Source organism: Adiantum capillus-veneris, chromosome 26, assembly GCF_014529385.1.
Source record: "Adiantum capillus-veneris isolate H3 chromosome 26, ASM1452938v2, whole genome shotgun sequence".
Classification (NCBI taxonomy): Eukaryota; Viridiplantae; Streptophyta; class Polypodiopsida; order Polypodiales; family Pteridaceae; genus Adiantum; species Adiantum capillus-veneris.
This window is the reverse complement of record NC_140956.1, coordinates 88,096,678-88,121,532: the sequence shown is the minus strand read 5'-3', so window position 1 is coordinate 88,121,532 and position 24,855 is coordinate 88,096,678. Positions and strand designations below refer to the sequence as shown.

The following is a 24,855-nucleotide window of genomic DNA, read 5'->3' as shown; positions in this document are numbered from 1 at the left end:
CCTTATGAGTGCCAAATCTGAAAAATCTTAAATTTTTCGCAAAGCAACGCTTTACAAAACTTCTGGTTGTACTCTTCTAAGCTTTTGCAAGTAGCCGCATTGAGTTGGTGCCAATCAGTCATGACATCGGCTTCAAATTCATTTGACAGCCATGTAGATGCAAACATTCGCTTAAAGTAAACCCATGTGGTGGGTGCTTGTCCTTACATCAACAAAGTCGTCCACCATGAATGTGCATTTCCTTTCAAGAAAGTGGTAGCTTTCGTGACCTTGGAGGCCTCTGCAAAATTCCCCCTTGCATAAGCCGTATCAAACTGTTGGAGGAAAGCAAGAGCCTTCGTTGTCACAAGACGGGCACCACATGCCAATAGAAAAGAACGGATTGAACAAACTTTCAACACTTCAATAACAACTAAACTGAGAGAGAGCGAGAGAGAGAGAGAGAGAGAGAGAGAGAGAGAGAGAGAGAGAGAGAGAGAGAGAGAGAGAGAGAGAGAGAGAGAGAGAGAGAGAGAGAGAGAGAGAGAGAGAGAGAGAGAGAGACGAGCGCGACACGGAGTGGCGGAATTCCACCCCAGAGAGTATTGGCTCCAAACCTTGGCGCCCCTTTCGGTATTTCTTTATATTGCATCAACTCAGTACAAGCCGATTCTCCAGACTCTGCACCTTCTCTAGGAAGCATGCCAGAGTATGAGCCCTAGCCTCATATTTGAAGGCCAAAAGCAGTTTACATGAAAAGCCTTCAAACTCAAAAGCATCTGGTCCAAAAGCAATGCCCAAAAGTTGCCAGCGTGATTTACGAAAATCAGTACAACTACCACGTTAGGATCGCAAATCGCGAAAAACCCGTAGAGGTTGCCACGTCAACATGTCAGCGTGAAACGCAGAAATCTGTACAGTTCTGCCATATTAGCAGTCTACGAAAAATCCGTGCTGTCCGTGCAGGTCTGCCACGTCATCAGCTGGCTGCGTATCTTTTGGTGTGTGCGTGTGTTGGTTTTGCTTCATCTTCTACTGCTTCCGTTTCTTCACTTAGGGTTTAGTCCCCTTGGCCGGGATTTGTAAGTTGGCTCCATTCTTCAGGGCTTGACACGTCAACAGTTTGTGACATTCGTCTTGTCCAGAAATCCATTGAAGGTATCAAACTTCAGAGCTGCACCACCTTCTTTGTATGGTTTTGGCTTTTCTAGCACTCCCAAATTATCATGGGAAAATGCCTACAACATGGGGACTGTAATAGGGTTCATCGACGCCCCTTGTCCATTGACATTTTGAGTCACTGGTGCCATATTTGCCTGTTGGTCGGAAAAACTAGCCATGCCAAAATTGCCTTGTGGCACCCCAAGCTGGCCCTAATGGCACGAAACCCTTGCTTTATGCCAACCTTACCATACTTGGGTTCGGCATCATGCCGTGCACACCCCCAAAGACTGTTCGAAGCATGTGCTGCTGGTTTTGAGGCGCATAACCAGCCATGCTTTGAAACACAGATCCACCCCCGAAATACCCAGGATGTACTTTGGGTGGTGGAAAAACTTGACGCATAGCTTGGAAATTAGTTCCCTGTCCATTTAAACCAACATTTGGACTCTAAAAGTTGGCTGGTTGAACTGGTGTAGCTTGTGGAATTAGCGTCCTAGCCACCTATTTGTGGACAGAAAAAGGTTGCCTTGGAGCCCCAATTGACTCCGCAACATGTGAGTGCTCCCTGCCTTGCTTGGATGCATAAGGGACTTGGGTTTGAGCCTCCACGGGCTCTGTTGCATGAGAAAGTTGCCTTGTTTGCTGTGACACTGGTGGTGCTCGCAAAATTCCATAAACGTGGAATTCTGCATCAACCGAGAAAACAAATTCACAAGAACAACTAACTGTGTCCTGAACGTAGCCTCGTCTAGTTGCCCAGTCATAAACTCTTGAACTTGTGAGCATTCGCATCAACAAAAGGCACAGACAACGGTGGCCGTGAAGTCTTGCCAAGCTTGCACATTGGAAGTACAACCTTTTTGTATTGCGAAGAGAAACCCTCTTCCCTGGTGTCATTTGTCCTGTCAGTGATAGTGTAATTTCAAGTTCTTGTGCTTTGTGTCTTTGCCAAAAACCAAGCAAAGGCTCACTTCTTAAGAAAAAAGTGATTTTGTCCCGGCGCGACGGAACCTTGAAATTGGCCCGTAGGGCGGTAAGACTTTAGCTTTCACCCGATCATTACTTTTTAACTATAGGACACAAAGGAACTTCACAAAGAAACTTGTGACAAGAATTCAACACTTCAAACAAACCGTGGCTTGACAGCTAGAGCGCTCCCAAGCAGATAACGACACTCTGTTGGCCCCAAAGAGTGGCGCCCCTTTCAATATTTCTTTATTCTTATTACACTTGAGAAAAACCTGTAAAAAATTACAGCAAGCTGTACACGCTGTCATTCTTTGTTTCGCATCATTGAGCAGACCAAACACGTCTATGCGTGTCTCAGAAGCTCCCGCACGGAATGGGACAATTCCCTTTCGAATCGGACGAGTTTTCACACGAAAAACCCTTCGTTTTCGTAAATCTTTCGCCATGGAACTGTGTGTACCTGTAGGGACTAGCAATTAGCTAATCTCGTTTCTGTACAGAAGGCTCTTGTTTTAACAAACACGCGTAAAACTCCCAGAGCTAGACATGGTCATCTGAGAAGCCCAACTAGAGGGGCATTACCATTTGTGCAAAGGGGGGGAAAGTGCGCTAAAGCAAATCATCGTGCTGCATGAGACAAGGGAGAAGGCAAGCTCTCCATTAATGCTGTGATCACCTGCACCCACCACTCACACACATTGCAATCACTTATTCTCCAAGAATCAGCCCCAGCCTCAATTTTGGGCGCCCCCTCTCGGGATGAGATATTTTGGATCATGTGTTAGACCTGCAGGTTGCTCTCCTATTGCCACGTGTCCAGTTTGCTCCTTTTAGTTTGATTCCTAGTACCCACCAACTTATAAAGTCTTGCCGAGGGACCTAAATGACTTTAAGTGAGCTTAGCCACTTCTTTACTAGCCGGATTCCAGTGCCGATCGGCCCAACCATCTCGTGGCTGCCTGGCCTTGACTCTTGCGGGTGAAACTCTCGGCCAACGGCTATTTCACACTAGCCATGCAATGTCCGAGCATTTGTGATTTTAACAAGAGGGTCCCAAAAATTAAATAAAAATCAAGGGGAAGAAACCAACAAATATATATAGTGGTTGCCGCAATCTCGTGACTCTCTCTCTCTCTCTCTCTCTCTCTCTCTCTCTCTCTCTCACCCTCGCTCATCTTCTAGTGCCCCCTCTTCTTGATGGCCGAGGTTAGCAGTGCCCCCCCCCCCCCCCCCCCCCCAATGCTCTAGAATCTACGCACTAGAGCTCAGCCCTTGTGGTGTATTTGGAGACCTTGAGATCCCATCACCTAGAACCATAGTCACAAGCGACGCATTAGGGGACAGGGAACGGGGGATGGGGCTCAAATGGATTTTTAGTGAAAAAAGAGGGGCGGACGGCAAGTGGGGACGGGAGGCCTAAAAATGGGCGTCCCCTGTGACTATGCCTAAAAAAGGTTTTTCTTGATCATAGGCTGCTGTGGGAGAAGATTGGTCACAGAAGTGGAAGAAGGCTCTTCTTCTCTCGCGATTAGCTGCTGTAAATTCTCTGTTTTCAGCCCCTAATCACCTCTACTAGGGTGAATTTCAGCAGAGCACTTGTAGAATCTCTGTCTCCTCTACCTCCCCTACACATACACAGTTTCATGCAATTCTGTCACGAAAAAGTCCTTCGTTTCGGCATTGGTGCGTGCACAAGTAAAAATTTGAGGTTATGTGCAGAAAATTACAGCAAGCGTATGTGTGTGCGCGTTTTGCGTGTTTTCTTCCTTGTGTTCATTGCAAGAATAATTAGATATGAAAGAGACAAGCCCTCTCTGAACAGGTAGTGGAAGCTATCTCATAGTAGAGTGGGCAGTTGCATGTGTAGTGCAACTCTGTCTCAGGCTCCATGTGACAGAGGGGACATGTCCTGGCCTTTGCTAGTACTCCGTTGTATCTACTAGCCTCGATCCGAAGCTGGTGTGAAGATGTGCGTATCTGGCCAATAGGGCATCATATCCCATGAGATAAGTGGGTGTCCATGTATTTGGGCCTCGTCACAAAACCATCCTTAGTGAGCTGGAGAAGATGCTCTTTATAGAAAGCCATCTTCGTGCCCAGTTCTTGTGCCGATTGTATCCAAGTCCTCCTGGTATCAAGCTGAGTCAGTCTCTGGCGGATGAGCCTGGTGATCTCGGACTGTGTGAAGAGTAAGAGAGGGTGCATCCAATGAGTACTGGAAAGGGGGCAATCTGTTCATGTTGAACCCATGTCCTTGAAACCATGATGTCATCTCCCCATATCGGCATGTTGTATCTCCTTGCATAGCTAACTGTCGAGAGAACTCCAATGCTAGGCGGGCATATCTATTCTTGGGGAGGTCCCATAAGCGGTGTATAAAGGAGATTGATGTGGTGAGCGCCTCAACCACTAGGCGGGGGGCAGCTAGCTTTGCTCAAATAATGTCATGTGGTACTGAAGCTTGGCTCTAATAAGCCTCTAGATCATAAAGACCAAGGGCTTCTCCATGTCTGTCCATCCATCAGTGCGACCCGACCTTCCATGATGGTCCAAAGAGGGCCCCCATATCTGAACTCCATAGAGCAATGTGGAAGCCACCAAGGTGTCATAAAGCCATAGCTTCGTCCGAGGCTCATGAAACTGGATCTGTGAACACATCCTCTCCAATCCCCCCAATGCTTCGTAGGCTCTTGTCTCTGCTGCTCTCCTCAATGAAAGTGCTGGTCCACTGAAGACCACCCCAAGGTAGGTGTAAGCATCGGTATACTCCACTGTCTCATGGATAAGTGAATGTGGGTGCTGCTGTCCCGATCCACTGTGGGGAGGTGTTAAACGCCATAACCTTGGTTTTACCAAGATTGATTGACAAACCACTGTTGTGGGCAAACCTATGCAATGCGTCCTGTGACGTTGCATCCCCTCTGGAGAGTCAGAGATCAACCCAATATCATCAGCATATAACAATAGTGGCATCCATGTCCCTCCCAGCTGTACCCCTCTTATCACCATCTCTCTTAGTATAGTCACGAACCCCATCCACATACATACCAAATAGAGTGGGAGAGAGCGGGCAGCCGTGCTTCACCTTGATAGTCGAGTGAACCAATGTAGATAGCCCCTCTGGAGTGCGTACATGCCCCACTATTGATTTGTATAATGCCATGATCCCCCAAACCAGCTCTGTGGGTACTCCCATCTCTTGTAGTCTGTGCATCAATCTAGCTCTGGGCATTGTGTCAAAAGCTTTGCGGAAATCCACAAAGTTACAATAGATTTGTCCCCATGTGATATGCCTTCCTCAATAATGGCTCTTAGTGTCAGAATGTGTTCAAGAATAGAGAAACCTCTCGTGAACCCTGATTGTTCGGCTGCGCGTATGCCCTCCCTCTCTGCCCATCTACTCAGCTGCTGCTCAAGAATGGATGCGTACAACCGAGCCAATGTGTGTTCAATCATGATAGTGCGATAGTTCCCAAGCTCCATCCAGTCTCGTAGCTTGAAGATGGGTACAATAGTAGATAGACTGCAAGTATCAGGCAAGCCCTCACACATGGCACGGTTGAACATTATTGCTAGAAGCTCTGGTCCCTGGCATGTATAAAATGCTCCTCATATTTAAAGGCCCTTGGCCATTAAAAGCAATCTACATGAAAAGCTTTAAACTCAAAAGCAACTGGTCCAAAAAGCAGCCATCGCAATTTACGGAAATCCGTACAATCTGCCACATTAGGAGGCCAGCATAAATTGCAGAAATCCGTACAATCTACCATGTCAGCAGGTCAACGTGAATTACTGAAATCCGTACAATCTGCCACATCAGCAGGTCAGTGTGAATTGCGGAATTGCGTACATGTGTTCCTTCTGCTTCTTCACCTAGGGTTTAGGTACCTCAGTCGGGATCTGCACAGTTGCTCTGTTCTTCAGTGGCTTGACACATTAGCAGTTTGTGACAATGTCCCTCTTGAAACTATCCTCAAAGGCACCCACATCAAGGCGTAGGGACCCATTACAGTTCCAAGTAGCAACTTTGACACACACACACACACACACACACACACACAGAGAGAGAGAGAGAGAGAGAGAGAGAGAGAGAGAGAGAGAGAGAGAGAGAGAGAGAGAGAGAGAGAGAGAGAGAGAGAGAGAGAGAGAGAGAGAGCAGGCATTGTTTGTGCCTTAGGACGGATGCTCTTGTGTGTACGAGATAGACAGTCAAATGAAAACCAGAATCATGCGTCTTTGCAGCGTCAGTTCAGTCATGGACACAGTAATAAGGCAGAAAGTGGGAATGTACCAAGCTCAACAAGGATTTCGCATTTTTTGCCTACCTCAAGGCGGATTGTACAGTTTTCTAATGGCAAGGTCAGTGGTAAATCATGAAAATGTATTTTGACTTTTCTGTTTTTCACCCTTGCATTTCAGAAGGTAAACCAGACTTTTTCTGTATATAAAGTTTTATTTGGTTCTATCATGGTGTGGATTTTTTGATTGGTGCATGTGGGCAAAGTAAAAATGTGGGTGTTCAAAGGAATTTTTACTGTAAGTTGGAGGTCTATGACATTTTGCAATTATGATCCACATAATGATGCTTTTATTTAGTGGGCATTGTGACTTATTGCAAAATTCAGGGGGTGAACTCAAATATTAGGAATAAACCTATCAGCTTTTTTAGCCTATGTCGTATATCTGAAGGAAATAGAAGCCCATTCTTATCATAGCATATTTCTGGCCATAACAGTTTCTTAGCCTTTTACTTGAAGATCTAGAGTTTCTTTGAATTAGGAAACATGCTATATGTGACTTGATAGAGGCATGTTATGGCAGGCACAGTGGTATCTATTAATTTTATGAAGGGTGAAATCTATTTATTTGTCTAGCTTTGAGGATTCAGAGTTGAGACCTAGCTTTAAGCTGCCAGAATTTGTTACTGTCCCGTAATGCACATAGTGCCAGATCTTCCAATCTTCGAATGATGGATATGATTATCTATTGAGCTGTCTGTATGCTGTTTGAAAAGCTCCACGAGATGCTAGTGGTGTTTGAAGAGCTTCATTAGGTGCTCGTGTTTAGTTTCTGTCAGAGACCGTATGTTTTCTAGTTTGAAAAACCGCAATTAATGGGATGATTATATCTATTGGTTGCAGGGTCCTGGACCACATGCGCGCATTGTTTACATGGATGGGGCTTTTGATCTTTTCCATGCAGGGCATGTTGAAGTATGCTCAAAATACTATTTGGTTTCTTGTTGCAATGTTTAGCTGATTAGATTTGTGATCGTGATATTGTAATTGTAAGAATCCTTTGACACAGCGGATTTCTTTGTTCATCTTCGTTTTACAGGTTTCTTATATTGTTGTTTGAATTATGATTACATAATGTAAAGATTTTAGTTTGGATTTTGAGAGGTATGGTTTTGGCCTTGAAGCACAATAATCCTTTGCGAATCTTCTCTAGGATCGTTTTTTGGGCTGCCGTTTTGACATAGGAGTGAATTTTTCATTCCAGGAAATAAATCGGCAAGCATCACAAGTGTCCCCATTTCATTTATTTTCCTTGGCAAACTTCAATTGAAACTCAAAGGTGACATTCTTCATTGGGTCCTTCTTAGTTGGAGTTCAGCCTTGATTCCAGAAACGGTGCCTCATGTTACGAAGGCTATAGCTGTGGATCATTTGAGGAGTGACATCTCTGGGTGCAGGACTTCTGGAAGTGTGCGTGTGTCACTCTCACTCAGAAAGAGATACGGATGTGCTTTGCTTGAGCTGCCTGTCGTAGGTAGAACGGTTCACTTGGGGTGGTGAAATTGACTCCTAAGTATACATAAGTAACAGATACAATCTCCACCTCCCTATTTGCTTATATAATGTGTTGGTAATGTCTCATTGGTTCCGGTATATAGAGATCAGATCTTGGTTATGTTGCACCTCTGTATGTAGCACCTCCGATTAGCTGCAGCTGCCCGGATACCTTTCTGGGATGACTATTTGGCACTGACAATGTTTGTAGGGAGTTTATAGTAATTTGTCAGCACTATGCTTGACACTGACTGTCATATGGTCTTGTGGATGACTTCTAACAATCTATAACTCGCATTTTTCTTGAAAGGTGAATCAGGGATTTTCTCGTATTTATCCAGGTAGTACGTGTATGGATTCCATCTTGCGAGTCTACAACAATAAAGACAATTTCATCTGCATAAACGAGTAGTGTCACCAAGGTTTTTGCAATCATGTATTCTGCTCAACCTCTTGAGATGATGATCTCAATCTCTTTTATGCAGGTAGTGTAAGTGTCAATGGGGATCCCTGTTTGATTCCCCCATAGTACTGCAGATCTCCTCCTTTGACCAGCCTCCACCCTCATAGACACAAGACCCTGTTTTGAGATGCTCTCATAGAGAGTGACGATCCCCAAAATCATCTCCGATTGATACACCCAACGCTCAAATGATTTTGTCTCTAACATCGTATTAAATGCTTTTTGAAAATCGAGAAAGTCTGCTCCCATATTTCTGGATGAGCTTAGTTGAAAATGTGGTCCCAAGGTGGTGTATACTGCTTGCAAGAACCGGCTCCTCGGTCCATGTTCCTTTGCAATTTGTCTCAGCTCTGCCTTAACACTGATCCATAAACCTTGGCCATTAAATGGTCCATTGTGACTTGAGAGAGGGAGAGGGAGTGAGTGAGTGGAAACGATCTTTGGCATACCTTTTATGTGTTGAGTACAACTTGAGACATCTGTGCTATCTGTTAAGGTGGGTGTTTCCCCTGCATGGAGTTTCCAGAGACTTATTTTTGAGTGGCAAGATGTGCTACATTCTCAGAGGATCGTTGTCCGGATAGAACAAATCGGTGCCTTAGCTGTCATATGATGGGTCACTTGGTGAAGAATTGTCCCGGTGCTGGCAGGAAAGACAGTCTTCCGAGCCACAACAGACCAAGCAGAGTTTTGTTCATCAGCAGCAGGGCACTGCACGCCAAGATGTCATATGATGGGTCACTTGGGAAATGATTGGCCTGGGGGTCGGCAGGAAAGACTGTCTTCGAGCACAACAGACCAAGCAGATTTTTGCTCAGCAGCAGAGCACTGCACGCCAGCACCACAGAGATTAGAGGTGTAGAGTTGGCAGGAGACCAGCTAGAGTGATCGGTAGAAATGAAATGATATATTAACGTCTTTAAGAGGCCAAAATGACTTATGAGACCAAACCGTTACAAACTGGTGAATCTGATACGATATCTGGGTACAAAAAAGAGATGCTAAAATGAATCTAGGAGTGCTACTAGCTGGAACTGCGTGGGGTATGTGTGATCACTCATACAATGGGTGCCCGGTACATACATATATATATATATATATATATATATATATATATATATATATATATATATATATATATATATATATATATATATATATATATATACATACAGTGGCTCCATACAGAGGATTGTTGCTGTTTAATGTTGGTTCTGTCTGTGGATCGTGTTGCATCGATCCCTCCCACCATGAGAGTATGGTCAGAGTCGGCAAAACTCTCCACTCTAGGATGCTCTTCTAGCTACTTTGGTTCCTGGTTTATAGCTGCTCGATCCTTTGCTCCAAGACAACTCCTCCGATCACTGCCACATGATGAGGATGTACTTCCTTTAGCTTTTGTTCCACGGCTTCGGGCAAGAATCAAAGAGAGCACGGCATTGATCTTCAGGCTTGTGGCCGTAGCCACGTTTGATGTATGCCTTTAAGGTTTCAGATTCATCAATGGTTGACACATGGATTTACATATTGTCACTAGGAACGTCAACGGCTTGCATCACACTAGCATCAATGGTCCTAGACAGAATTTGCTTCGTAGAGATTTGTGCTCTCATGTAGATCAAGATGTGGATATCCTTCTTTCTGCAGGAGCATAAGTTATGTATGGATAGTTACCGCAGATGTGGCAAGTTGTTGCCTGCAGATTCTCATATATTTTGGGAAACTGCGATAAGACAGACATATCCTAGCAGTGGTGTATGTATTTCTGTGGGATCCCGTTGGCGCCATTGTAATTGTGGCCATGGTACTTTAGTACGTGGTTGAGCGATGTGGGTTACTTTGGAGATTGAGGATACACTCGTTGGTGTGATGTGCATCTATGCACCCACTTCAGCGCGGGAGATGTTGGGTTAAAGGCTTAAATAACCCCTTTTTGTACATTTTTATACTTTGTCCAGGACACATTTTTTTAAGGTCACTTATAATAAAAGTGGGAAAACCCGAAACTCACTTATTGAGTTTTCCCCAAAAACGTGAGCTCTCTCTCTCTCTCCCTCTTCGTTTTGCTAACGCTTCCCTTCTGCAGCACAGTGCCTCCGCTTCAAGCCTCAAGGCCTGCACATCTTCGCGTGCTCTATCACTTGCACACACCGCCGCGCGCTCAACAATTGGTATCAGAGTCAGATTAGGGTTTCAGAAGCTTTGTGCAGGTGGCTGGACAACAGGCAAAAGGCTTTTCTCGCGTCACATTTCCGCTTTCATCGCGAAGCCCCTTGCTTCCGGTGTCACCTAGGGTGATTAGGGTTCCCAAAACAGCCTAAAACAGGTTGAAATTAGGTAAAAACAGGTAAAAACCAAAAAGTTACAGGTCAAAACAGCAAAACACAAGGTGTTCTAAATCGATTCTCGTGAATGCCCCTTGCTTTTCCCACTCAAAACAGGTCCATTTGATGCAAATTGATGCGTCAAAACAATAAATTTGCAGAAAATTCAGAATTGGACTGTTTTTATGTACACAAATTGAGGTTTATGTATGCCTTTTGTGGGTTTATGCAAGTACGCATTGGGGATACTTGTTAATTGCTGAAATTTTCAGCACATTGTATGCAACGTGCGGTACATTGTGATCACTGGAAATTTTCAGATTTTGTGTAGACACTTTCTGTTGTATTTTTATCCGTGCAAATGGCCTCTACTTCCTCGTCGTCTGATGCCAAGAGCTTGATGGAAATCAAGCGATTTGACGGTACAGGTTTCGACCTATGGCAGGACAAGCTTGCAGGGGATTTTGTTCCTCAAGGATTGTGAGGACACCCTTTTGGCTGTAAAGCCTGTGGATATGCCGGATGAGGATTGGGCCAAGCTCAACAAGAGGGCAAAGGCCTATATCAAAATGGCTGTGACCGATGACATTCTGGTGGACATAAAGGGCTTGGACAGTGCACATGCAATTTGGCATAAGTTGAAGGCCACTTATGAGAATGCCACCCCTGTGAATCAGGTGCATTTGATGCGTAAACTGGTGAACGTGATGCTTGACGAAGCAAAGTCGGCTTCTGAGTACTTAAGTGCTTTCACCAGTGTTATGAGTCAGCTACAGGATATTGGGCTTCAACCTTTTGATGACAAGTTGAAAGCCATATTTTTGTTGATGACTTTGCCAGACTTTTGGCAAACGCTTGTGGTTTCTTTGAGTAATAGCCCCAACCTCACATATGATGGAGTACGAGGCTCCATCTTAAATGAGGAAATTAGACGCAAGTCTAGTGGTGGGGAAGGTGACAGTTCTGCTTACAATGCGAGAGGCAGAAGTCAGAAGCAAAATACAGGTACCAAGACTCAAAACAGGAGCAAAAGCAAGTCTAGGATAATGATGTGATTTGTTACCAGTGTGGCAGAAAAGACCATAAGAAGCCAGATTGCAGGTATTTCAAGAAAGAGCAGGAAAGAAAGAAGGAATCACAGGAGAAGAAGAAGACAGAGGATAAGAAAGGGGAAAAATCAGCAGGTACCTCCTCCAAGGATTCGGAGACTGTCAATGTATCCTCTAGTGTGGTTATCACAGAGTTATCCGACAGTGAGGAGATCTTGGTTGCAGCTTCATGCCCCTCAGATTTTGTTCTAGCAAATGCAGAAGACATGCTTATCTCACGTAGAGATGTCATTGATGCATTGTTAAGTGCAAATGATGGCCTTACAGAGTCTTGGATAGTAGACTCGGGTGCCTCATTTCATGTGACTCCATCTGTGGAGTGTTTTGCTTCTTATCATGCAGGCAAGTATGGCAAGGTTTACCTTGGGGATAACCATGCTTGTGACATTGAAGGAATGGGCACTGTGCGCTTGGCATTAAACAATGGCCAAGGTTTATGCTTAAAGATGTAAGGTATGTACCAGGCATCAAGAAGAGTCTATTGTCTGTTGGCTAGATGGATGCACAGGGTTATACAATCATTTTTGCTGGGGGTTCATGGAAGTTGCTTAAGGGATCAATGCTCATTGTCAAGGGATCCAAGAGTGGTACATTGTACTATTTACATGGCAAAGCTTTGCTTGGCAAGTTTCTTGCAGTGGTCGAAGTTGCTTCATTTGGAGTTGTGGCACAAAAGACTTGGCCATATGAGCCAGAAGGGACTTATGTGCTCTCCTCTTTGAAGAGGGTTGATGTAAAGGGCACCAAGTTATATTTTTGTAATGACTGTTTGTATGGTAAACAAAAGAAGTCTTCTTATTATTTTGGTGTCTCGCGCAAAGCTAATGCTCTTGATTTAATTCACTCCGATGTATGTTCAATGCCTGTTAAGTCTTTTGGTGGTGCATTATACTTTGTTACATTCATTGATGATTGCACTAGGAAAGGCTAGGCATATTTGTTAAAGAATAAGAGTGAGACATTTAATGCATTAAGAGGTTTCATGCTTTTGTGAGCACGCAAAAGGGTAGTAAGCTTAAATGTCTGAGATCTGACAATGGGGGGGAGTACACGTCTGCTGAATTTCAGCGTTATTGCGAAGAATATGGGATTAAAAGGGAGTTGACAGCCCCTTATAATCCATGTTCTACTGGTGTGGCTGAGAGGTATAACCGTCCTTTATGTGAGAGAGTGCGTTGCATGTTGTCCACGGCAAATCTCCCTCATGGGTTTTGGGGAGAGGCTTTGAAAACTGTAGTTCATGTATGCAATTGCTCTCCTAACAGTACGCTGAAAAATGACATTCCAGAGGAGGTTTGGTCTGGCAAACCTGCCTCTTATGATCATTTGAGAGTGTTTGATTGCAAGGCTTTTGTCCATGTTCGTAATGACTTGAGGACAAAGCTAGATACCAAGTCCATCTAAGGACTCTTCCTAGGTTATGGGGAAGAGGGTGAAATGGGCTACAGGATATGGTTGCCTCAGTTTAAGAGGGTAGTACGCAGCCGAGATGTAGTGTTCAATGAGGCTAAATTGTTGAAAAATGCTACATCTTATGAAATTGACAAGAAATCGGTCAAATTTCAGCCTCTCTTGCCACCTATTGATGTTGAAAAAGAGCCTCAGGATGCATTACCGCAAGCTGAAATTGATAATCAGTCGGTTAACCTTGAGCCAGAAGAGGTAGGACATGATTTAGATGCTCCTAATGAGGATGGACAGCCACGTGTCATGGCTGAAAATGATTTTCAGCAGCATGCTGAAAATGAGTTGCCTCCTGATGTAGAACCTGTGCCTGAGAATGTAGATCATTGGGTACGCAGGTCTACTCGTGTCAGAAGGTTGATACAGCGCTTTGATCCCTCTTTGCATCATGTTATGTTGACAGATGAGGGTGAGCCTCTTACATATAAAGAGGCAAAATCATGTGAGTTAAGCAGTAAGTGGGAGCTTGCGATGCAAGAGGAAATCAAATCTTTGCATGCAAACAATACTTGGGATCTTGTGCCATTGCCTAAAGGAAGAAAGGCTCTTCCTAACAAATGGGTTTACAAAGTCAAATGTGTTGATGGAAAGCCCAAGTGTAAAGCAAGGTTAGTTGCCAAAGGGTATGCACAGAAAGAGGGGATTGACTTTCAAGAGATCTTTTCTCCTGTTGGAAAGCTTACGACATTGCGTGTCCTTTTTGCTCTCACTGTAGTGCTTGACTTAGAATTGAATCAAATGGATGTAAAAACAACTTTTCTTCATGGTGACATTGATGAAGATATCTACATGAAGCAACCTGAGGGTTTTGTAGTTCCTGATAGAAAGGAACTTGTATGCAAACTAAGAAGGGCACTGTATGGTTTGAGGTAGTCATCACGTCAGTGGTACAAAAAGTTTGATACTTTTATGCTGTCTCAAGGCTTTAAACGCAACCATTCAGACCATTGTTTGTATACAAAGAAGGATAATGATGGAAGTCCTATAATCCTTGTGCTATATGTAGATGATATGTTGATTGCTGGGAAGCATAAGTCTACCATTGATGCTCTTAAACGTCAGCTGAGCAATGAAGGATTCAGGTGATGCTGAGCACATCTTGGGCACGAGAATCAAGAGAGATAGAAAGCTGAAATTGCTCTTCTTATCTCAAGAAAAGTACATTGCTAAAGTACTTGACATGTTTAACATGGCTGAAGCTAAGTCACTTGGAGTACCTTTACCTCCACACACAAAACTTAGCAAAGCCGATTGCCCAAAGGATGACGTGGTAGTGAATGCTATGAAGGGAATCCCTTATGCATCAGCTTGTGGTTCTCTTATGTATGCTATGGTTGCCACTCGTCCTGACATTGCCCATGCGGTGGGAGTTGTTAGTAGATACATGTCCAATCCCGGCAAAGCACATTGGGAAGCTGTGAAATGCATTCTGAGATACTTGTCAGGTACACAATCTAGGTGTATATGCTATGGCAAAAGTGACCTGAAGTTGCAGGGCTATTGTGATGCAAATATGGCAGGTGACTTGGATACCAGGAAGTCCACTAGTGGCTATGTGTTTGCTATTGCTGGTGGTGCTGTCTCTTGGTGTTCACGATTGCAGAAAATTGTGGCATTGAGTACTACTGAGGCTGAATATATTTCAGCCACTGAGGCTTCTAAAGAGGCCATATGGTTGGGCAGACTTGTCAAAGAGCTTGGTATGCTTGCTAGTACTCCTGTCTGGGATGTGATAGCCAGAGTGCTGTCTATTTGGCCAAGAATGCCATGTTTCATGCACGGACAAAGCACATTGATGTGCGATACGACAGGTATTGGAGGATCGTCTAGTCACCTTGACTAAGATTCACACACAAGAACCCTCTAAAGCCTAGATTTATAGCTGCCTCTTGTAACACCTCTTTGACCGAGGTTTCCAAATGGCTTAGTTATTGTTTCAAAGCCATTTTACCTAGCGTAAATGAATTGTGGAATAATATGCTAAAGGAAGTAGACGTACCTACTGATTCAAGTTGGATTTTAAATGATTTAGTAGGTGTGATTCCTGTTTTAAAGTTTTTGAACTCTTCAAGAAGCCTTAAGGAGAAATCTTCTCCTTTATGTCTCCAAACTTTTGACTTTACAACGCTATATACGAAGCTAAATTTGGAGGACCTTAAATTTAGAGTCAAGTCTCTTATTTCAAAAGTTTTTGCGTACAAGCTTGAGAAGGATAGGTACAAGGCATTGCTAGTAGAAAAGTCAGCCTTGAACTTTGACTTCTTATGGCTGAAAAATAAGAATGTAGATGTAGACAAAGGAAGAAAGAGATTCACCAGGATTGTAGATGACATTGACATCATATCTTGGTTAGATTTTCTTTTGGACAATTTGTATATAATCATCGGCGACTCTCTTTTCAAGCAAATAATTGGTATCCCTATGGACACCAATTGTGCTGTTTTTCTTGCTAATTTTTATCTTTTTACTTATGAGTTTGATTTTATGGAGCGTCTTGTCCTTGCTAACACTTGCCCAATATTTTTGCACAAGTTATGCAATGTAAGACGCTTTGTAGATGATCTTTTTGTCCCTGACGTTCCTTCTTTTCAAGATTTTATGTACTTGAATTCGAGTTCTGTAGGCGGAGAGATTTATCCCAAGGAGTTTTGTGAACTTAACTGTACCACAAATAGTGATTGTTGTGCATTTTTAGACCTTAAGATTTTTTAGACTCCCTTGGGATTAGAAGTAGATATCTATGATAAGCGTCTTGAACCAGAATATGCCAATCTAAAAATCATCCGCATGCCTCACATTTCTTCCAACATTTCTCTTTTAGCTAAGTACGGTGTCATTTGCTCTCAACTATTTAGATTTTCTCGTCTTTGTTCTAGTAAATCTACTTTTGTTGTTCAATCTTGCCATCTTATTTCTTTACTAGTTGAAAAAGGATACTCATTCAAAAGAATCATGAAAAAAGTTCGTTCATTTTTGCATCGTAGTAAGTTTATTTTTAGTGTCTCTTCCTTTGGAATGTTCAAGATAATCAGTAGTAAATTCAATAGAAGTGGGGAGCTAAAAAGCCCACTTATTTTTTGACTTAATAACACCTTATGTTGTTGTTTTGATCTTTAGCGCTTCTAGTATTTTCACTATAGCTTGACAATTGCTAGCCTTTATCATGGCTGAGTATGCCCATCACCTCCGCAGGGTGATAGAAACTCAGCTCGTTGGTTTTGTAGAGTACGTTCAAAGCATGAATGATCTCTATATAAACCTGCACCTACTCTTGGGCACTGACGACGTGAGTAGGGATGTCATAGATGTTGTCCAAGCTATGCATGATAAAGGTGATAATCTTATTCTTCCTGTTTGGACAAGCAGTGAAGTTGAGATCACATATTGTCAAGTTTGGTTCTTTGCTCTTCGTAGGTTTGTAGTAGTATTCATTTTTCGATTTCATATTTAGGTTACCTGAGGATTTAAGAATGCGTTCCGTTATAGGTTGTTGTGCGAAGTTTGATTTCTAGGATTAAGTTTTTAAGATGTCTTATCCTTTTTTTTGCTTAGAGTTGAGTACTTGTTTTAAGCCAAGTAAGTTGCGTCAACTTATTTTACGCATGCCTTTTCTGAAAACATTTTTAAGTTAATAATTTATCTAGTTTTGTTTCGAAGCAATCAAAGTGATTTAGTTAGTTAGTTTGTTTGTTTTTGTTTTTCTTTTCTTTTCGTGTGTCCCTTGCTTTTATAGTTTTATGAGTGCTTTATTCCCTCTTATAATTCGTGAGTTCAGACTATTCTGAACTTATGAAGGTATATATAAGATTCACACACAGGATAACCTTGCAGATGTTCTCACCAAGAGTCTTGCTAAGGCTCAACATGAGCATTGCATACAGTTGGTGGGAGTCGGTTAACTTAAAAGGCGTCATTTATGCCTTAAAGTGGGAGGTTGTTGGGTTAAAGGCCTAAATAACCCCTTTTTGTATATTTTTATACTTTGTCCAGGTTCATATTGAACTTGGACACATTTTTTAAAGGTCACTTATAATAAAAGTGGGAAAACCCAAAACTCACTTATTGAGTTTTCCCCAAAAACGTTAGCTCTCTCTCTCTTCGTCTTCGTTCTGCTAGCGCTTCCCTTCTGCAGCACAGTGCCTCCACTTCAAGCCTCAAGGCTTGCACATCTTTGCGTGCTCTATCACTTGCACACACCGCCGCGCGCTCAACAGGAGAGAGCTGAATTCTGGTAGTAGATTGTACATGCACTACCCCCTGTGGATTCATGGGGTGTGGGCGGTGATTATAACAATGTAAAGACTTGTTGTAAAGACTAGTGAGGATTGTCAGCCCCCATCCTTACCATATGTAGCACCGTGTGAGAGAGATGCTCGGTACAGATTGTTTTTGCAGTTTCTGGCACATACGTGTGGCATCTTTCATCTGTGACTTGCACCCCACAGTCGTCGCAGTTTTCGTGGGGTTTTAGACAGTAGTTAGATCTTTTGCTAGAGACTGGACAAATTCTATGTGGGCGCATGGGCAACATCCCATGGTGGTACGATCACGATTTCGAGTGGCACAATGCTCTCTGATCATGCCCCAATTTCGTTGCACTTGAGTTTTGCAACTTCACCTATGCCTAGACGTGGATTGCGCATACCTGACTTAGTGTTAGAGGAAGCTTCATTGTCTCAGATGATTCAAGATGTTTGTACAAGCACTGCTTCTTCAAAATCCAGATCCATCGTGCCACCTGTTTACATGCATCACTGCGTCCTTTGAGACTTGCAGACAGACCAGTGCAGAGTGGGGACGACGCCTGTTTCGCATTGTGAGGTTGACACCGGAGAGACACTTAGTCACATTCAGACTAAGAAATTCGAATTTGCATATCTTACTTCGGTCTCCATATGGATATCCAAAGTGGATAGAATAAGGATTTCTTTGCCCACTTCCGAGAGCATCCCAAGGGGCCTTCCATTAGAGCCTTACGTGCGGATCCTAACGAGGTCCTTGACACAGCTTCAGATTATTTTGAGCATTTATTTAGTGTTGATCAGCTTACATATGATGTTCTGCGTGCTAGAGAAGAGGTTTGGTTTCATGTACAACTTGTGGTTACAGAGGCTATGCGCCATACGTTACTAGCTTCTTTCTCTATGCAGGAGATGCATGACATGGTGATTGGTTTGGACAGTGCCTCTTGTCCCGGAGAGGAAGGGTTGACTAGACAGTCCTTTTTGAGGTTCTGGGGTGCTCTCAGCCTCATTATGCTTTCAAGTTTGCAGTACATTTTTGACACAAGAGAAATGCCCGCATCTATGTGTTCATGACTTATATCTCTTATACCAAAAGGTGGGGATGGATTGTCCCTCTGATAGTGGAGACTGATCACCCTCATGTCTTCTGTGTATAAGATCTTCGCTCGTATGATCAGTATGCACTTGAAACCCTTAATGCCCGATCTCATACATGCTTCACAGAAAGGTTTTGTGCAAGATGGATGTATCTTAGATAACATCTTCACTTTTTATGAAGCAATCGAACGGGCTCGTCAGATAGATCAACTTATAGCTCTCATGCTCCTTGATTTTGAGAAAGCTAATGATAGAGTGGATTGGGGTTTCTTGGAGGGCGCTATTCAGAGGATGGGTTTTCCTTTGCAGTGGATCATCCGCATTTTACCGTATTGCTTCCAACGCTGCCACGATCAGGGGCTACATTGGACGCCTTTTTCTTTGTCTCGTTCAATTCGCCAAGGATGCACCTTGGCTGCCTCCTACTTTTGTTTTTTGCGGAGGTCATGGCTCTATTCTGACGTCATAGAACCCCACAGTTGAGAGGTCTTGCTATGCTGTTGGTCGACTCGCCCGATTTGTTGGATCAAGAATATGCTGTTGACACTATGCTCTTTATTAGATATGATACACCCAGCGTAGACAATCTACGGGATCCCCTTACTACCTTTTGCATGGCCGGTGGTGCTCTCATAAACTAGCATAAGTCTTTTGGCTCCTAGTAGGAGTAGATGACGATTGTCACTGGGGTGCACATGATAATTCACTTGGCTTGTCGATATCTGGGTTTCCATGTCGGAATTGATGTATCTGTTGAGCAACAATTTGTGCTGGTGCTACAGTCCATGAGGAACTTTGCCGTCGGTTATCCTTGCATTTATCTTTGGCTGGAAGAGCCCTTGTGATGAATCAAGTTCTTCTTGCGATAGCTTGGTTCACCACATCTTGCATGACTCTGCACTTGGGCATCATGGCGCGTTTACGACGCGTTGTATGCAACTTTTTGTGGGGTGGCACGGATGGCTCTATTGATACTCGACCTGGAGTCCATTGGGACACAGTCATTTTGCGTAGAGAGGAGGGAGGATTGGGGATTATTGATCTAGAGATGCAGAGCACTGCTTGTGAAGCTCATAGTACGCGGATTGTTTTCAGGGGCAGAGCCTTGGAAATAGTTTCTGCATCATGCTTTGTCACATACCTCTCCTCGAATTGGATCTCTAGACGCTGCCGGTGTTTGGCGCCCAACGATAAGATTCATCTTCACAAATGCACCCTTGGATACGTTCCATCTGTCTCCATTTATGCTTGCTTGCTACAGATTTGGAAGGACTTTCATCTAGCTTTGATCCGACACTTGCCTTTGTCACAAGACGGGCACCATGTGCCAATAGAAAAGAACGGACTGAATAGATTTTTAGCACTTCAATAACAATTGAACTAAGAGAGAGAGAGAGAGAGAGAGAGAGAGAGAGAGAGAGAGAGAGAGAGAGAGAGAGAGAGAGAGAGAGAGAGAGAGAGAGAGAGAGAGAGAGAGAGAGAGAGAGAGAGAGAGAGAGAGAGAGAGAGAGAGAGAGAGAGAGACGACATGTGACACGGAGTGGCGGAATTCCACCCCATAGAGTATTGGCCCCAAAACCTTGGTGCCCCTTTCGGTATTTCTTTATATTGCATCATTAAAGTATAAGCCGGTGCTCCAGACTCTGCACCTTCTCGAGGAATCATGCCAGAGAATGAGCCCATAGCCTCATATTTAAAGGCCCTGGGCCCAGTTTACATGAACAGCCTTCAAACTCAAAAGCTTCTGGTCCAAAATCAATGCCAAAAAGTTGCTAGTGTAAATCACGGAATTCCGTATAATTGCCATGTCAGCAGTCAACGCAAATCGCGGAAATTCGTACAGCCTGCCACGTCAGCACTGTCAGCGTAATTTTTGAAAATCTGCCACGTCATCAATTCCACGCTGTGTGTGTGTGAGGGTCTAGCTTTATTCTGATCCTTTATGTCACTTGGGGTGTCAGGTGCAGCGGAATGAATGTTTGAACTTCGCTCAAGATGAGTGCTCCGAATTGTGCTCAAGGTTCCTTTTGTTCTTATGGAAGGGAGAGCCTTCCGTTCTTAATGAGAGAGTGCAATGGACACAAACAAAGTAAATAGACACTGTGCGGGAAAGTGTATGAGACTGACAGATAGAGAGAGAAGAGAGATACGACCTAGAGACGTTGTAAAACCCTCCTCCGAAGGCCCCACTCTCGTCGGCGAGAGTGGTCTACTTATGATTGCACAAACTGGTACAAACTGAGTGCATGTGACTGATGCAAGTTTAGGCTATGTCGACGATGACGATGGTGATGGCGACACCGACCTAAGGGCTGAAATCTGCAATCTTTTATCTGCTGTCCAAAAACGCTATGGGCTGAAATCTGCTGTTGCCGAAAACGCTAAGGAAAACGCTGATTTTGCTGGTCTTTAGGGCTGAAAATCTGCATCTACTGTAGGGCTGAAAAGTGATGATCTTTGAGCTGAATCTGCTAGGTTGGGTCTTCATGGCTGAAAATCGCCAACGCTGGAAGCTGTAAAGGCTGAAAATCTGCAAACGCTAGAGTCTCCAAAAACGCTAGGGCTGCAGATCTTCAAAAACGCTAGGTGCTGAGGGTTCCTTGCCGTGAAGATCTGGGATATAAAACGCTAAGCCTGTGGTCTGCTGGCGATGAGGGAGATGGAAACGCCAAGTGCTGCTGTTCTAGGGCGATGATGCCTGATGAGAAAAACGCTAGGTGCTGAGTCCTTCTTGCTTGGAGGGGAGACCACCAAGTTCTTGCTTGAGAAGTTAGGTTGCCTTTTCTGCCATTTAGTGCTAGTCTAGGTTTGCTTATATACAAACTTACTCAAATTGCCCTACCTACTTTCCAACAAAAGTCACTTAAAAATGGTAAGTGAAAAATGTCAAAAATAGGTAAAATAGGCTAAATGCACTAGAAAATTTCCCTGAAGGATTCTGATGGATTCGGATGGGAATGCTTATGATCAGACTGTGTGCAACCAGAGGATATGCATCTACACTAAGTGACTGGGCATGCACGGTCTACGAATAGACTCACAAAAGCGCCAGATCACTTCTAAATCTAGACTGACTGGACCGACTGAACCCTTGTCGTGCTGTAGCTTGTCCACGGACACATAGGGTTGGATTTGTCACATGACATGGGGCCCCATCGGACGTGGTCCCCATAAGTTGGTAGGACTTCTTTTGTTACTTGTTCTTCTTAGGGTTTAGTCCATCAAGAGGGTAGAGTAGGAAAAAAGAGAGAACAAAAACCTAAGGGTCGGCTAAGGGGAGAGTCGGTTTGGGATTTCGAAATTCTTGGATGATAGCTTTGCCAAGACTGCCCATTTGCCTTGCTTACGCGCTTCATGCATCTTCTTGAGCTTGCTCGCTTTACTCTTGAGTTGATTCATGGTCAATTCTTCTGCAATCCAAAGCTTTTTGCCCTTGAGAAGTCGAGATTGACATAGTAGCTTCATACGCTCATCTTTGTCCTCAAAAGTGAGTATGCAATGCTCGGGTGGCACATATCTATGTGTATCATTGATCCAAGCAACAACTTAGGGCTTGATGTAGAGAGGTTGTAAGAATGTCATTGAGCTTGGTGATTGCTTCCTCAAGGGTGTCCTTCGGGGTACACCATGGTGAGTGTAGTCCCCTAATTCTGACCTTGAGGCCAAGAGATTTTTGTAGCCGACATTCTTGTAAGGCCGCTTGAATCTTGGCGTCAATCTTTTTATGTGTTGCTTCATGTGATTCTTTTTGCACTGCCATGACAGTCTCGGTGAGCGAGGCTTCGACTGCATGTGCTTTTTCAAGCAGAGCTTGGCTCTCTACTTCCTTGGCATCTTCAAGCTTTTGTAAACGTTCTTTGAGTCTCTCATTCTCCCCGAGGAGGTCTTGAATATGAGCCTCAAGAGCTGTGATCGTGCTTCTTGGCAGACGGCGGGGTCCTTTCTCGGTGCCGTTGTCATCGCAAGAAAGCTCTTGCATACAATAAGGGCTTAGGGTACCAAAGGACGACAATATCGGGCTGCAAAAGGGGGAATTCTTGTCGAAACACATAGCGTGAGATCAAGGGCTTACTTGATTTAATTTTTTTGGGGGTGAAAGCATTGCCATGTTTTGTGTCGGCGGGATAACAGTGAAATGAAGCAAGCGGGGGAGAGAGTCTCTTAACCTCTTGTATGCTGACGAGCAAGGAGCAGACAATCTTTGGACTAGGACGCCCTTGTACGATGACGAGCATCGCAGCAGAATCAGAATCAGGCACCGTGCTTGGCAAAAGGGGTAGGGCTTGTGGCTTAACGCCCCCCACAGGGTTGCCCTCGCCCAAGGGAGACGTGCAGGCATTTCGGCGAGAAGAAGACGAGGCTAGGTTTTGAGAGAGAGAGAGAGAGAGAGAGAGAGAGAGAGAGAGAGAGAGAGAGAGAGAGAGAGAGAGAGAGAGAGAGAGAGAGGTTATATGAAATGAAATGTTATATTAACGTCTTCAGAAGGCCTATGAGACCAAAGAGTTACAATGTGGTGGACCTGATACAAAGTCAGAGTAACAAAAATGACAAATGACAAAATAAAATGATAGAATAAAACGCTATGGAATCTGAAACAGCTAGGTGTGATCTAAGCAGATAGGTGGGATAGCTAAATCACAGATCACAAAAGATCCAGCATTGGTCGCTGGCGGATCTCATCAATCTCCTCCATGGTCAATAGCTTGACCGGGCGTCGTGCATGTTGGGCCAAAGTGATCCGAATCCTCTAATGCAACCTCCGTCGATGCTGTGTAGTCCTCCGCAGTCGTGGGCGTCTGGATCTCCCTAGCTCGGTCGATCAGTGTGCCTCCGATGTGAGGTGGCGAGCTCTCCTGTGGTAGTAGCTCCTCCGGGTGTCCAGTGTCTGCTCTAAAGAAGTCTGTGATCCGTCTCTGAGACTTGCTGGCCTCTCCTCTCATCAAGCTCTCTCTGTGTCTGCGCAGCTCGAGCAAAAACAGACCCAAGCATCTCTGATCCTTGTACCGCATGACTCTGGAGAGTGGTCCGAAGCCCTCGTTGAACAAGCAGTGGAAGCGGCCGCGTATCTCGTAGTAGACGGGGCATTTGTAGTGCAACTCTGTCTCAGGCTCCAGGTCACATAGGAGGCATGTCCTGGCCTCTGCTGGTACTTTGCTATATCTCCCAGTCTCGATCCGTAGCTGGTGTGAAGATGTGCGTATCTGGCCAATAGCACACTGTACCCCATGAGACAAGTGGGTGTCCATGTATCTAGGTTCGTCACAAAACCGTCCACCGTAAGCTGGAGAAGATGCTCTCTGTAGAAAGCCATCTTCGTGCCCAGCTCCTGTGCTGGTTGTATCCATGTCTTCCTGATGTCTAGTTGAGTCAGGTCCTGGCGGATGGGCCTGGTGATCTCGGACTGTGTGAGATTCAGAGAGGGTGCATCTAGTGAGTACTGGAAGGGGGGCGGTGTGTCTATGTTGAACCCATGCGCCTGAAACCATGATGTCATCTCCCCATACCAGCATGCTGTATCTCCTTGCATGGCTAATTGTCGAGAGGACTCAAGTGCAAGGCGGGCATATCTGTTTCTGGGAAGTTCCCAAATGCTGTGTATGAAGGAGACAGATCTGGTGAGCGCCTCAACCACTAGCGGGGGGGGGGGGGGGGCAGCTAGCTGTGCTCGTATAATGGCACGTGGTACTGAAGCCTTGGTTCTAATGAGCCGTGAGATCATAGAGACTAGTGGCTTCTCCATGTCCCCCCATCCATCAGTGCGACCTGTCCTCCCATGATGGTCCAATGAAGGTCCCCAAATCTCAGCTCCATAGAGCAATGCAGAAGCCACCAGGGTGTCAAAGAGCCAGAGCTTCATCCGAGGCTCTTGAAACTGAACATGTGAACACATCCTCTCCAATCTACCCAATGTTGCATGGGCTCTGGTCAATCTAGTCTCTACTGCTCTTCTCAATGAAAATGCTGGTCCAATAAAAACCACTCCAAGGTAGGTGGAAGCATCTGTATACTCCATTGTCTCCTGGCCGTAAGTGAATGCGGGCGCTGACCTCCTGATTCACTGTGGGGTCGTATTAAATACCATGACCTTGGTTTTACCAAGGTTGACAGACAAGCCACTTTCATGGGTAAAGCTATGCAAAGCATCCAAGTGACATTGCATCCCCTCTGGAGAGTCGGAGATCAACACAATATCATCAGCATATAACAATAGTGGGATCCATGTTCCTGCCAGTTGTGCACCTCTATCAC

General features: G+C 44.4%; 1 protein-coding gene across 5 annotated transcripts in view; it reads left to right on the top strand.

The window, feature by feature from the left end:
• The window catches only part of PECT1 (phosphorylethanolamine cytidylyltransferase 1), a 43,961-nt gene that overhangs the window by 5,748 nt on the left and 13,358 nt on the right, over nt 1-24,855 (top strand). For 4 of the 5 annotated variants that reach the window (XR_015186539.1, XR_015186538.1, XM_086501049.1 and 1 more), the window contains exons 3-4: nt 6,272-6,471; nt 7,254-7,325. Coding sequence is in view for 3 of the 5 variants with exons in the window: in XM_086501049.1 (XP_086357175.1) it covers nt 6,272-6,471; nt 7,254-7,325 (272 nt within the window). In the remaining 2 variants the exon portion in view is untranslated. The remainder of the gene's footprint in view (nt 1-6,271; nt 6,472-7,253; nt 7,326-24,855) is intronic. The other variant, XM_086501048.1, reaches the window with a different exon arrangement.